The 13,872-nt window shown below is 44.5% G+C and overlaps 4 protein-coding genes across 4 annotated transcripts; 3 read left to right on the forward strand and 1 right to left on the reverse strand.

Moving 5' to 3' along the window:
- LOC119122582 (olfactory receptor class A-like protein 1) lies at positions 1 to 958 on the reverse strand. Its single transcript, XM_037250954.1, has one exon. The coding sequence runs from the start codon at positions 956 to 958 to the stop codon at positions 14 to 16; it is 945 nt and encodes a 314-aa protein (XP_037106849.1). The 3' UTR covers positions 1 to 13.
- LOC119122580 (olfactory receptor class A-like protein 1) lies at positions 647 to 5,030 on the forward strand. Its single transcript, XM_037250953.1, has 2 exons — positions 647 to 922; positions 1,385 to 5,030. Exon 2 carries the CDS (start codon positions 3,192 to 3,194, stop codon positions 4,296 to 4,298), a length of 1,107 nt encoding a protein of 368 aa, XP_037106848.1. The 5' UTR covers positions 647 to 922; positions 1,385 to 3,191; the 3' UTR covers positions 4,299 to 5,030.
- Positions 5,031 to 6,499: 1,469 nt separating this feature from the next.
- On the forward strand, positions 6,500 to 8,449 carry LOC119122583 (olfactory receptor class A-like protein 1). The gene has a single exon (XM_037250955.1). It carries the CDS (start codon positions 6,726 to 6,728, stop codon positions 7,662 to 7,664), a length of 939 nt encoding a protein of 312 aa, XP_037106850.1. The 5' UTR covers positions 6,500 to 6,725; the 3' UTR covers positions 7,665 to 8,449.
- On the forward strand, positions 8,351 to 13,769 carry phtf1 (putative homeodomain transcription factor 1). Its single transcript, XM_037250935.1, has 17 exons — positions 8,351 to 8,633; positions 8,820 to 8,912; positions 9,019 to 9,075; positions 9,145 to 9,214; positions 9,280 to 9,438; positions 9,611 to 9,800; positions 9,881 to 9,989; positions 10,047 to 10,211; positions 10,382 to 10,624; positions 10,694 to 10,822; positions 11,034 to 11,303; positions 11,609 to 11,740; positions 11,850 to 11,936; positions 12,081 to 12,236; positions 12,357 to 12,452; positions 12,533 to 12,658; positions 12,878 to 13,769. Exons 2-17 carry the CDS (start codon positions 8,883 to 8,885, stop codon positions 12,896 to 12,898), a joined length of 2,040 nt encoding a protein of 679 aa, XP_037106830.1. The 5' UTR covers positions 8,351 to 8,633; positions 8,820 to 8,882; the 3' UTR covers positions 12,899 to 13,769.
- The last annotated feature ends 103 nt before the right edge of the window (positions 13,770 to 13,872 follow it).

Genomic DNA, 13,872 nt, shown 5'->3' on the forward strand with positions numbered 1-13,872 from the left:
AGATTTCTAGTGCTCAAGAGTTAGCGAGTGTCGTCGCTCGCTCCTTGGCAACTTTTACGGCGACGCCGCGGCCGAGCCTGCCGTTCACCTTACTGTTGAACGCAATGATAAGAAGCGGGCTCAGGGCGGCGTAGAGTGACGAGAAGAATATGCGCAGGTCCGACACCAGTGAGCTACTCATGGTCGTCCTCAAAGTGAGTGTGTACACCCAGAGCCCATTGTCCACCCCGTAGAGGACCACGTACAAGGTCACCAGGGACACCACGGCTTTGGCCGCCCTCCGCTCCGATCCACTGCCGCTGCGTCGGGTCTTCATCTGCCGGTTGTGCTTGTAGAGAAAGAACAGGATGATGAGGCTGGCGAGAGCCATCAGGGCCATGGGCACCACGTCTCTGCCCATCTGGGCTGCTCCGTTGCTGTCCTTGGAGAGTTTGGAGGGGAAATGGACAAAGCAAAACTGCACATTGATGCCGTGCCTCGTTGGGATGGAGGTGTTCCTGGCCCCGAAGGAGAAGAGAATGCCGGCTGAGCTCATGCACGTGTTGATCAGCCAGAGGACGAAGAACACCAGGCCCAAGTGGCGAGCCAGCCAGGTACGGATGGAGGCCCAGCGTGAGCTGGGCTGAGCGACGCTCAAACACTGATAGGCGCTCAGGATGAAGGTGAGCCAGATGGAGAGGGAGCGCGATGTGCGGTACACGAAGATAACGCCTTTGCAGCCGGCGTCGTTGAAGACGGAGGCCAGACGGAATGACGCCAGAGTCTCCAGCAGACAGCGCACCCCCACCACCATCAGGTTGACGCACGCTAGGTGAAGCACGATGGCGTCGGCCGGCAGCAGACGCTTGTCCTGGTAGTGCGCCGACAGAAAGGCCAGGATCACCGTCAGGTTGCCGGGGACGCCCACCGCGCTCAGGGACAGGTACAGCATCCCACGGACCAACTCCTCGGAGATCATTCCTGCGCAAAACTGCCACACACACACCAAAGAATTGGATAGTTTTGAGAATTTAAAATAAAAAATTTGCTTCAGGTCTAAAAGGTCTTTGTCAATAGAAATTGTAATACTCCGAGAACAACGCTGTATATGTTTGCAAAAACCTTTCATGATTCTTCAAAAAATTGAAAATGTGGACATTTTTCAAAAGATTTGTTCTAATATTAGTAAAAATTCGTAAAAATGTTTAGATTGTAACACTGAGAATGAAGTAACGTTTATAAGAGTTTTGAAATATTCTCTATGACTAGAATGAAGTCATACATTTTAGAAGCAAAGGTAAAAATGTCCACATTTCAGCCTCCAGTCATATTTGCCCACTCACCTAACGCAGCCGCTTGGCTGGCAGTGTGGACCCCGGTGTGCCCCCTGTTTGTCCTCTTATAGCCTGCACGGACGGAGGTTGAGCTTCTGCACTGTTATGGCAATTAATTGAGATCAATCCAGATGACTGCTTCTGTCCCCTCAGAGGCATCATACGGACACCATTTGTTGATGATGCTGAGAGCATACTTTGACTACTCAACTATGCCAACCAAACATGTTGTCGCGCAACTTTCGGAGGCAATTGCAGCCGTTTACCGATTTCTCTAACTCGAAATGAGAATTAAGACCGAGAATGGAGTATTAAGGCCACACAGGACTGAAATAAATTTACACTACAAAATGAAAATTCAAATTTGAAGTGAATATTTGGTGTATATTTTTGAGGAAAAGCGTGTATATTTTCAAAACAAAATTAATTGAAGTGATGCCTTTCAGAGAGTAAATAAGCTTTTCTAAAGTTTGAAAACTATTCACCATTAATTTTTGTTGATTTCATCACATGGGTATGGAAAAAACAGTCTTATATGCGGCTTCCTTAAATCTTTGGGCAGCTTATAGAAGGCCCACAACAAAACACACAAGAATGATAAGAGTGAAGTTGAAAAAATGATTAGGAAAAAAATGGTCATTTGAACTGTTGTGTAAAATCACCAAAATATTAGAAACAGCTCTCACTGTGACGCAGTGCTGCAAAATGCAAATATTATTAAATGAAGGCCCCCAGTTTTTGAATCATCTTTGTAAAACCACAACTTTTTGATTTTTACATTTCTTATAATTGAGCTTTTTGAAAGTTTAAATTGTAATACTTTAGTCTTTGGATTTAAGTTTCAGCATTCACAACTAATGATTTGCGTCATTACCGCATGTTTACATCATTCAGCTAGCCTTGATTGTAATTGTTCTACTTGCAGTCCACTGAGAAAGACGTGCTTGAACTTGCCATTTTAATGAGATCTCAGAACATGTAAACACATAAAAAAATGACACAACCCTGTCCCTAGACTAAAGAAGCTTCATTTAAACATTACAAATGATCAGCAAAGGGAATATAATTACCTTGTATTGTTAGGCAAGAGGTTTCAATGAATAAAAATAACAGGTTGACCCTCCCCAATGGGTTCAACACAAATTGTTATCGCGTTAATTGTCCTGCTGCTCTGCGTCGCCGAGCATAATAGCACAAAAGATGTGGAAGTCTCCTGATGGCTCATTCAAGGCCAGTGTGGTTTCATTTTTTGGATTCGACGACGTCCGCTCGCAATGACATTGACCTATTTTTGAGAAGTAACTGACGAAATATCCAACAAAAAAATGGCACGCAATAAAATACAGTTCTAGCTTTCGGGTTAATCATATCACCACATTGTGGAAGGCTGGAAGTCATGCCACATCCATCCATCTATTCATCATTCCCGACACACCTCGTGAAATTAAATATGTCTGGATTGAAGAACGATTGATAGGCCCGTCCATACGGTTATATGGATATGTTCTCCCCGGGCCCGCGTGGGTTTCCCCTTGGTGCTCCGGTTTCCTCCCATATACTTATTAACATTTCTGACATCAGTCAACGTTTGTTCACATCAATGTTCCTAAATGTGCTTCTTGCTGCGATGGGAATAATTGAGCTTCTTCGCAATTTTCATACCAAGACGGCTTTATGTAAGCCTTGGCCACTCTTTTGATGAAGTCCAAAACTGCTCCTTCTGAGAAATCGGGATGATCCAGATCAAGCGTATTCCCTTCCGCGCCTGTGTGTGTCAGGCCACACGTTTCCAATGAGATGACTTGATTCCAATTATTTTTTTCTCTGTTTGTCTGTGAGGTTTTTTTTTGTTTTTTTTTTAACTGACACTCCAGGCAAATGAGATCTCCAAGGACATTTGAGGCTATAAATGTTGTCTTGCAGGCCTTTAAGAGTTGTGTGCCATACCCTTGCTCAGGTGAGCATGCTTTAGGAGCTGCTCAAGGTTCTTGTGGTGCATTTCAAAGCAGGTGTGTTTCTCTGCCTGCTTTGGTCCTGGCTGGCCTGGGTGGAATGGACCTGTGCGTGACCATCAAAGGCGTCTCCTTCCTCTTGCAAACAGGAATGGGCATCTTGGGGAACACCGTGGTGCTGCTGGCCTACGCCAGTATCCTCTACGGCGAGCGCAAACTCGTTCCCGTGGACATGATCCTGTGCCACCTGGCCTTTGCCAATCTGATGATCCTGACCATCCGCTGCATTCCCCAGACCATGACGGTCTTCGGCCTCACCGATCTGCTGGACGACACCCACTGCAAGGTGGTCATTTACGGCTACCGCATCGGCCGGGCGTTGTCAATCTGCATCACGTGCATGCTCAGCGTGTTCCAGGCGGTCACCATCGCCCCCGCCGGGTCAAGCTTGTCCAGGCTCAAGTCTTTCCTTCCTGCCCTGGTGCTCCCCACCGTCGCCGGGCTGTGGTTGCTCAACATGATCATATACGTTCCAGCCCTTCTCTTTTCCACGGCTCCACGCAATAGCACCGCCCGTACCTTCACGCTCAACCTGGGCTTCTGCTTCATGGACTTCAGAGACAGCATGCTCTACATCATCCAAGGGGTTATTGTCTCTGGAAGGGATTTTTCCGTGGTGGCCCTGATGTTGGTCTCCAGCTGTTACATCTTGCTACTTCTCCACCGTCACAGCTACCAGATGAGAGGCCTCCGTCGCTCCCATCCGGCAAAGACCAGAGCAGCCAAAACGGTGGTCACCCTGGTGGTCCTGTACGTCTTCTTCTTCGGCGTGGATAACGTGATCTGGATCTACATGCTGACCGAGGCCAAGGTGTCCCTCATGGTGGCGGACTTGAGGGTATTTTGCTCCTCCTGCTATGCATTTCTCAGCCCTTACTTCATCATTTCTTCCAACAAGAAGGTCAAGAACAAAATTGTGTGTCAGGCTGAGCAGGACCAGCCCGCATCAATGGACACTCAGGAGTCCAAATGAAGTCTTGAACAAAATTGTTTTGCTAGACCTTCTGTCAGTGAGCTGAACTATCAATATTACCTTTCCAAAATGTCTTCAAAACATTGTCTATGTATTTGTTTGTCACTGCACTTTGTAGACTGGTCAATTAAAAAAAAAAAATTAACTTGTGAATTTATCCAGTAAGTCTTTGTCACAATGATGAACCAACTTGATATGAAGCTCTAAAAGAAAATGTTTGCTGAATGAAATCAGATGTATATTTCCAAGAATAAAGTACAATAAAACAAAATCAACCTTGAACCTTCTTGCTTGCGTCATGGAAACTGCAGCCCTCCCAAGTGTTGATTTAGGAAGCCTAAGGAACGTTACAGAGGTTTGAGCCATGCCTGACCTGACTGAATCAGTTTCATTTAAAATAAATACATATATTTAATAAGGATTACTCACACTGCTGTATATATTTGTGCGAACCAGATCACAAGTTCATTTTTTCAATACAGGAATGATGTTTTAAATGTCTAGTTTAATAGAATGTTTGTCATAATGTAAAAACATTTATATTTTTAATAATTCTAAGACTTCCGAGATTCCATTTTGTCACTTTCCTCCTGAAGACATTTCATAGAGTTACACAAAACAACAAAAAGTGTGTGGGGGGGGGGGAACTTGGCCTCAGTTGTCAGCAATCATTATGGAATATTGTGAATTGAATATACAGTATATTTTGTTCATTTTTCATAAACTAGTACAGCAGAATGGGTCCAGCGTGAGAGTCACACAAGCACAAACTCATTTTTCAGCATCAGTTTGAAAGTTCACCTAATTTATTTCATAGACATATTTCGCAATCAAACTCCCCACCTATCCATGAAGACCTTTGGGTTAAATTTTGTTAGGCTTTGTTTTTAAAAAAATAAAAACAAGGCCTTTGAGGGCCGTAATGTTAAAACGAAGACATCGGGCTGAAACCTCTTATTTGACCCAAATTTTATCATTATTAATTATTCATTCATTCATTTTACAAATCTATACTGTTGGTCAGTCCACATTTGTATTGCAATATTGCAAGTGTTGAAGAGGACTTGCCTTCTTAGACCATTCAAGGATAATATTTGAAAAAATGTACCATTTTTGGGGTTGCCTGAAAAAAAAAGATAAGTTTGGAGGTACAAGCATTTGAGAGTTGAAGATGACTTGCCTTCTTAGACCATTCAAGGATAATATTTGAAAAGATGTGCCATTTTTGGGGTTGCCTGAAAAAAAAAGATAACTTTGGAGGTACAAGCATTAGAGAGTTAAATATTTCACGTTTTTTTTTTTTTTTTAACAATCAGTTTTTTTTATATTGTTTCTAAATTACATTGCAGATCAGATGAAATATTCTCATGGGTCATAGAGCTTACCCAAGGTACGTATACAAAAGAACGTGCTTGAACTTGCCATTTTAATGAGCTCTAAACATGTAAAACGCACACAAGTGAAAATAACATCTCTCCCTAGAGAAAGAAATTTCTCTACAAATGAGCAGCAACGCAAACATGCAATAATGACCTGATGGTGCGAACATGGAACAATTATAAGTTGAATTAATGACAACCTTTAGATGAATAACAACAACAGGTTGTCCCTGTGTCCCCAATGAATTGCAACATGTGTTGTTATCACTAATTGTCTTGCTCCTCTGCGTCTGAAACAGGATGTGAAGAGGATGAGAGCGCTTGTGGCACTATTGTCAAGTGTGACAACATTGTTTGAGTCCTCTGATTTGAAGAATGTCACTCTTGTGGGGATTGTCATTAGAAGACTTGAGGAGATTGATGTGCACCAAAGATACTCATGCAAAAGATACTCATACATTGCGTACAGAGTTGCATGCAGGTCCATGACTAAATAGTGATTTTTTTTTTTACAAATGTTATATTTTAATGATGAATATTTTTATTTTATTATATCTTTATATTTTATTTTTAATGATTAATTAGGAATTATCATGATCTGTGAGCCATAACCTTCACAATTATATAAAATAAAATCAAGAAATAGTTCTGTCTTTGTTTAGTGAATTCGTATTATATACAAGTGTCACTTTTTGACTTGAACTACTGAAACAAGTTTTCCATTTAATTTGGCTGGAAAACAAAACTGTTCAAAGCAGTAAGCACCTTCAACATAATTAGGAATAAATATGATATCATAAATATTCCCAGAGCGTCGTCCCCTCTGTTTCGTGGTTTTAATTTGCCAAATTAATTTAATCGAAACTGTTGAACTCAAAGATCTCCATTGGGAGATGGGAGGCTATAAAAGCCATCGAGTGCAATGTTAAAGAGTTGATTAACGCAATCAGCCCGTTGTCCACTTGCTCAGGTGAGATTGGTCGTGTGCCTTTCAGGAAGTGTGCCTCTGTCTGCTTGAACCCAAAATCCTGGTCCAGGCCACGGTGGCATGGACCTGTGCGTGACCATCAAAGGCGTCTCCTTCCTCTTGCAAACAGGAATGGGCATCCTGGGGAACACCGTGGTGCTGCTGGCATTCACCAATATCCTCTACGTAGAGCGCAAACTCCTTCCCGTGGACATGATCCTGTGCCACCTGGCCTTTGCCAACCTCCTGCTCCTGCTGACCCGCTGCGTGCCCCAGACCATGACGGTGTTCGGCCTCGTCGACCTGCTGGACGACGCGGGCTGCAAGGTGGTGATTTACGGCTACCGAATCGGTCGGGCGCTGTCTGTGTGCATCACCTGCATGCTCAGCGTGTTCCAGGCGGTGACCATCGCCCCAGCCGGGCCTCACTTGTCCAGGCTGAAGCCTGCCCTTCCCACCCTGGTCCTCCCTACTTTTGCCGGACTGTGGTTGCTCAACATGGCTATCTGCATCGCAGCTCCATTCTTCTCTATGGCGCCGCGGAACGGCACCGTCCCAGCCTTCACGCTCAACTTGGGTTTCTGCCACGTGGACTTCAGAGACAGCTTGTCCTACGTTATCAACGGGGTAGCGGTGTCTGGAAGGGATTTCGCCTTTGTGGCGTTGATGTTAGGCTCTAGTGGTTACATTCTGTTGCTTCTTCACCGCCACAGACGGCAGGTGAGAGGCATCCGTCGCTCCCATCCGGCTGAGACCCGAGCGGGCAAAACCGTGATCACCTTGGTGGTCCTGTACGTCTTCTTTTTCGGCATTGATAATGTGATCTGGATCTACATGCTGACCGAGGCCAAGGTGTCTCCAGTGGTGGCGGACATGAGGGTGTTCTTTTCCTCCTGTTATGCATTCCTCAGTCCGTACTTTATCATCTCCTCCAACAAGAAGGTCAAGAACAAAATGATGTGTGCCGCCGAGCAGGACAAGTTGGTGTCAACTGACACTCAAGAGTCACACGACAAATGACTTTCTCTTTTATGATAGACTATTATGACCCATCAACTGCTCTGTCTCTAAGCTTTACTGACTTAGCTATTAAGTGGAAACCCACAATCTTAAACAATTAGTTTATTGCAGCATTTATACTTATGTATGTTGTAAATATTGTTTTTGGTCAGAGTTATGGCATAAAGACAAAATAAAACACAAATTGTAAAACGTGCACTTTTAAATCCAATTTAGATTGATAAGCTGGCAAAAGAGGCTGTGCCTGTCTTCACTAACGTACTAACTGTAGTACGCAGATGTTCAATACCTGTATTAAAACATTTCTATGTCAGAAATAATACATATTAAACATAAAGCATGCCGGAAACTCGAAATGTCGTATGTCGGCCCTGTCGTAAACCGAGGACCCTCTGTAAAGCAGACGCAATCGTATTGTTTCATGCTTCTCTCTGATTGGGCAAAGAACAACCGTATGAAATCCTCGACTTTGTCTGAGAGGCAATAAATGTCTCTCGCCTTGCAAACTGCGTGATTCCAATAAGTGTGTTGAGTCGTTCAAGAAAAAGAGTTTTTCTTGTTATACCCTATTATTCAGTTATTTATCATCATTTTATCGGTGACATTTCTATTGTGGTCCTTAAAGTGCAGCAAATTCGCCTGACAAGCAAACTTTAGGAAATATAGCACAAACCCGGAAAAGAAAAGCGGAAGATTCTGTTGTGAAAACTGAAGGATGCTACGGAAAGCCCGAGATAAACTCATTATGACTACTGGGTAAACTGTATACGCTTTTTAATGACATTCGTATAGTTTGGTTCATGTTTGCGTCGAGGACCGTGGAAGCCAACGCCCCAATCCAACTCTGGAGCACTGAAATATGGATTACAAAACTTTAGAATAACAATTAGACATCAAAGAGCAATAACAATATCTTGTAATGATTACATAGCGTCTTCCAAAATGTGCCAACCCTGCCATTCCTATAAGGTAAGTTTAGCGCCTTTGCTAGCAAGCCGACACGGCCTGTCTTCCGGGTTACCTGTTGCTTAGCCTTATATTAACCTTGGAGCCACATATACCCTGCCAGATCGCTTAATAAAATACCTCCCGGTTAAGTTCAGAGAGTTCATCGTCACCCCTCCTGTTTGTTTAGTGGTGTTTTCCTGTCCTCAGCTCGTCTGTGTACTCTGTGAAATGAGCTGACTCTGGGACCAGTGTTTTCAGCAACAAAACACAATGGCCAGAATATCCTGGTATCAAGAGAAGGTGGGTATGTGGATGTATAAAAGTGGCAGCGCAAAATAGTCATAATGAAGCTAAGAAATGTTTGAATGATTTTTCTCTTCAGTAAAATAAAATGTTGATGCCACAGATTGGCGCCTACGATCAACAAGTCTGGGAGAAGTCTCTGGAGCAGACAGATTTAAATGTAAGATAAGGAGAAAAAAACAAGATGAGATTGCTGGGTGTTCCTAAATCCAAGTTCTCTCTCCACTAGGATTTGGACAGTAAACCCAGAAAGACCGGCCACATCAAGTCAGACCTCATCGATGTTGACTTAGTCCGAGGTTAGAGTCCAAGTTGCCAAATTACCGTATCGCATTCTGAGCCGTCATTGCTTCGCCCTTTGCAGGGTCTACGTTCAGCAAGGCCAAACCGCAGAGTCCCTGGACAGCATTGACTCGGAAGGGTTTGGTCCGCGTGCTGCTGTTCCCCTTCTTCTTTCCGTGGTGGATCCAGGTCACCTCCAAGCCCATCTCCTCATGCATTCTGCTGCTGTACTTTATGCAAGGTTGGCTATGTCCTACCGTGACGATGAATACAACAGATTACAGAATAGGGGGGCTTTTTGTTTTTTTTAATACAGTAATTGATCTTCACATCTGAGCACCTCAGAAAGACCTAGATTTTGATATTCTGCCCGATAACCATTTGATAATTTCCATGTCACTCTTCCTCTGCAGTGGCTGCTGTGGTACTCTATGTGGAGGTCCCCGGGGCAAGTGCCAGTGAGGCGTTCGGGCCCTTGTGCCTTATGCTGCTCCTGGGCACCGTGCATTGCCAGATTGTATCCACCGAGTGCAACCGCTGGCCCGCGGGCGGTCCTGTCGTCAGTAACGGCAACAGCGGCAGCAATCCGACCCGCAGGAGGAGGTGAGTTACTGTGGACTTCAGCCAACCACCTTGGGTTCTAAAGTAGACGCTTGGCTTGCTTTCTTTTCTGTCTCGGTCAGGCCTCGGAAGGGCAGGGGTCCGAAGAAATTGGATGAGAAGAATGACAGCGAGGCCAAGGAACAGCAACACTCATCGCAGTTTGAGGAAGTCCAACGACCCAAGAGAATGGTATTGTCATCAGTAGATTTTCTTAAGTGCTTGGAATCTAAATCAATATCGTCACAGAGCAAAAGAAAGTCTGGCTTTGGCGCGTCAGACGAGCTCTCGAGTGAGGAAGAAGAGGGCTTGCAACCGGTGGACATGAGTCCTGCCAGCCCCTGGCCACCGTCTGCACCGCCATCTTCTGTGCGCTCTCGGAAGTCCAACAGCAAAGCGGCAGTCAGGCCTCAGGTGAACCTTCTCGTGCTACAATTGAGACTGCTTATTTTGCTGCATGGGGAAAATAAATTTCTTTCATTATATAATAGAGATATTTAAATATGACAATAATGTCCATTTTACAATATTCAACAGTCATTGCTATGTGTTTTCCTTGCTTAATTCTCCTACTTTAACAACAGGAAGGAGGCGGGACCTTCAAGGCAAAGCCTCGAGAAGTGGAGCGCCTGCGACTCAGCGTGGGCTCCCGACCGGCCTCCGACACCGATGACACCATGTGGGAGGAGCTCCTCCAGGATCCTGACTCCGCCTCCACGGGGAGCAGCGACAGTGAGGACAACGTGAGGTTCGGGGGCGGCCTTGCGCTACAGCAAACCACCACGCTGAGCAGCGATGACGAGAGCCTGCAGCAAGGCATCGCGGGGGTAAGACCCAATACCATGTCATGTATGAATTATGACGCTCTTTAATAACCATATGTGGTACGTCTACAGCCCCAGCTGTCCTGGCTCCAAGCATGCCATCCTTCCAGGGACCGAGTCAGCGCCATCATATGGGAGCAGGGCGAATGCAAAAAAGCAGACATGTCTGTGCTGGAGATCAGCGGGATCATCCTCACTCGGGTACAGTATGCATCATTCCGATTTAATAATAGTATTTGACCCTAGCGTGGATAAGCGGTCCGGAAAATCGACGATTGGATGTTTGGTTTATAACTGAGCTCAAAATGTGTCTCCCAGCCTATGGAGTGGAGCACATATTTGAAGAAAGGAGGCACTTACTATTACTAATAACCATCATCTTGATTGGGCACCTCATCTTCTTCATCTCAAGGTGAAGCTTGCGGAGCAAGGTGTGGGCTACCTGGTGTTCGGCGGGCTAGTGACAGCCACGCTGGCGCTCCTGCCCTTTGCCTTCCGCCTGGCCCAGCGTCTGGACATGTCCAGCCTCAGCTCGCCATCGGCAGCCGAGGTCCTGGAGATTGCCGTTAGCCCGGCGAGCCCTCACGCATACGCCTTCTTCTTCATCACCACCGTGCTCCGGTTTTGCCTCACGGGGCTCTTCTTCTTCATGATGTGCGTGGCTGAGAGGACCTATAAGCAGGTGCGTGGCTTTACCTATGTATGCTTTTTAATGAAATGATAAAGCCTCAGTAGGTGGGATATCATGAAGACCAGTTTGTTAGAAAAGTGTTATGATGGCTCCCTCTAGTGGTACATGAAAGAATCATTGCCGGTACTGTTGGGTTACACTACTTCAGTTTAATACAGCTGCCCTGTACTTCAATTATTAACTAATGACAGAAAAACGTCTTGAACCCATATCGACTCATTTCAAAACACACATTGCACTAAAACACGCACACAAAATATTCCATCCATTGACTGTATATGATGGCTCCTCCACAGAGACTTTTATTTGCCAAGCACTTCAGCCACCTGACGTCCGCTCGCAAGGCCAAGAAGTCGGAGGTCCCTCACTTCCGGCTGAAAAAGGTGCAGAACATCAAGATGTGGCTGTCCCTGCGCTCCTTCCTACGGGTGCGTAACCTCACACCTTTCTTTACCTGTCACAACCTGTACCTGTTACGCTGTCACAACCGATGCCGGTTTGTCACGCCGCTTCCATCACCTCATTCGTTCGTTGCAGAGGCGAGGGCCGCAGCGCTCCGTCGACGTTATCGTGTCCACAATCTTCCTCCTCGCACTCTCCATCTCATTCATCATTTGTGCACAGGTAATAGCAGTTGTTGACAAAGTGATCATTTTAGGTCATTTTAGAGTACCATGACACTGTTATGCATGCAATGCTCTCATTCAAATAGCTCTTTGAGTAAAAAAGAGTAAGGTCTAAGTGGGGGGAAAAAAATACTTTAATTAGCTTCTACAAAGCCACAAGACTTTTCTGGACTCGCTGACCAACTGGGAGCTGTTGCTGTGGGCCTCGTCAATGATCCTCTTCCTGCTTCGGTTCGCCACGCTGGGTTCCGAGACCGACTGCAAGTACAGCAACCCTTCGGTGCTCCTCACTGAACAGGTGAGTACCCGCAAACCACATGAACATTCTGTTAAAATTGGATCCACAATCGTGCACGATCACATTGTTGTGGTGACCAGCAGGTGTCACTGTGTCACATCCAAGGTGTGTGCCTTTCAGATCAATCTGTATCTGAAAATAGAGAAAAAACCCAACAAGAAAGAGGAGCTCAACATTGTCAACAACGTCTTGAAACTGGCTACAAAACTGATGAAGGCAAGCACGTTGGATATGAGAGCACTTTGGTGTAACCGTCTTACTGTGTGAGTCGTCCTTAACGCCCAACCTCCTGCCAGGAGCTGGACACGCCGTTCCGCCTTCTCGGTCTGACCGTCAACCCACTCATCTACAACATCACCCGGGTGGTCATCTTGTCGGCCGTGTCTGCTGTGGTCAGTGACCTGCTGGGCTTCAACATCAGAGTGAGTCATAATAGTAATAATTTTAAAAAAAATGAAATGGAGTGTTTCCCTTGAATATAGCCTGGATGTTTTTGTTTTTCTCCCAGTCCAATTTTTTTTTTTTCAATACAGGTCAGCAAATAACTTTGAAGTGCTGTTCAATGCAATTATTGATGCCTTCCATTTTTTGCTCTTCTTCTATGATGTGACCTTTCAATCTCCTGTGTTTATCTTTTGCAGCTGTGGAAAATCAAACCTTGATGTGAACGCGACAAAAGGACTTCTTGCCCGTCCGTCGCCTTCCAACTAGACGTGCAAAACTACTGACCGTCACATGACGGCTCATTCTATGAAGCGTCCACTTGAATGTGTTTTAACTTAGTTGGGAAAGTGAAAGAAATACTGTACAGTCAACTGTGGCATAGCACATGCCACGTAATGCCAGTAATTTAACAAAGGTGGGCATCTTAGATTTTTCTAAATTGATTTCAATTTCCAGCACTTACTGTATGTATTCATAGACTATGACCACTCTCTGCCTTTTCCATCAAGAACCACTGTCATGAAATTAACTATGCAAGTAGGGAGATTCAGTTCTTATTCAGTGACAGTGCAAAGGTTGTCTGTCTTTTTATGTGCCTTTTGATAAATGGGTGACCAATCCAGGGCGTAGACTGCCTTTTTCCCCAATGTGTCAGATGGGGTAGATTTCAACTCAGTGACCCTGAACAGGATAAGTGGTTTAGAAAAAGAATGGAAAATGATGTGTAAACTCACTGATTTTTTTACAGGAATTTTCCAACATTCCTAAAATATATTGATGATTTATTTCTTGAATGTTAACCTTGCACTGGGTCACACTGTCATGTGAACATTATTTTGTGTAGCAAAGAAAGCAAGATGGTTAATGCATGGTGGGTGGGTGAACCATGTTATATTTTTTCCTATAGAAACTAGAGAAACTGACTAAAATGTCAGTAAGAAAGTGATACAATCATGTTTATGATTTTATATTATGAGCATTTGTGCACTTTTTGCAATAACAGTTCCTCATAGGGGTTTTTTTTAGAATGGGGTGGGGGTCTTACAGCTATTTAGATCATGAGTAGTACAATAAAATGTTTCCACTCCACTGGTGTTTATTTTTATTTTGGTAACATTTTTAATTAAACTTGTATGTACAATAACTTTTCATTGAATCGCGAATCAAGTATACATTAATTTTCTTATATTTC

This window comes from Syngnathus acus, chromosome 5 (genome assembly GCF_901709675.1).
Source record: "Syngnathus acus chromosome 5, fSynAcu1.2, whole genome shotgun sequence".
Taxonomy (NCBI): domain Eukaryota; kingdom Metazoa; phylum Chordata; class Actinopteri; order Syngnathiformes; family Syngnathidae; genus Syngnathus; species Syngnathus acus.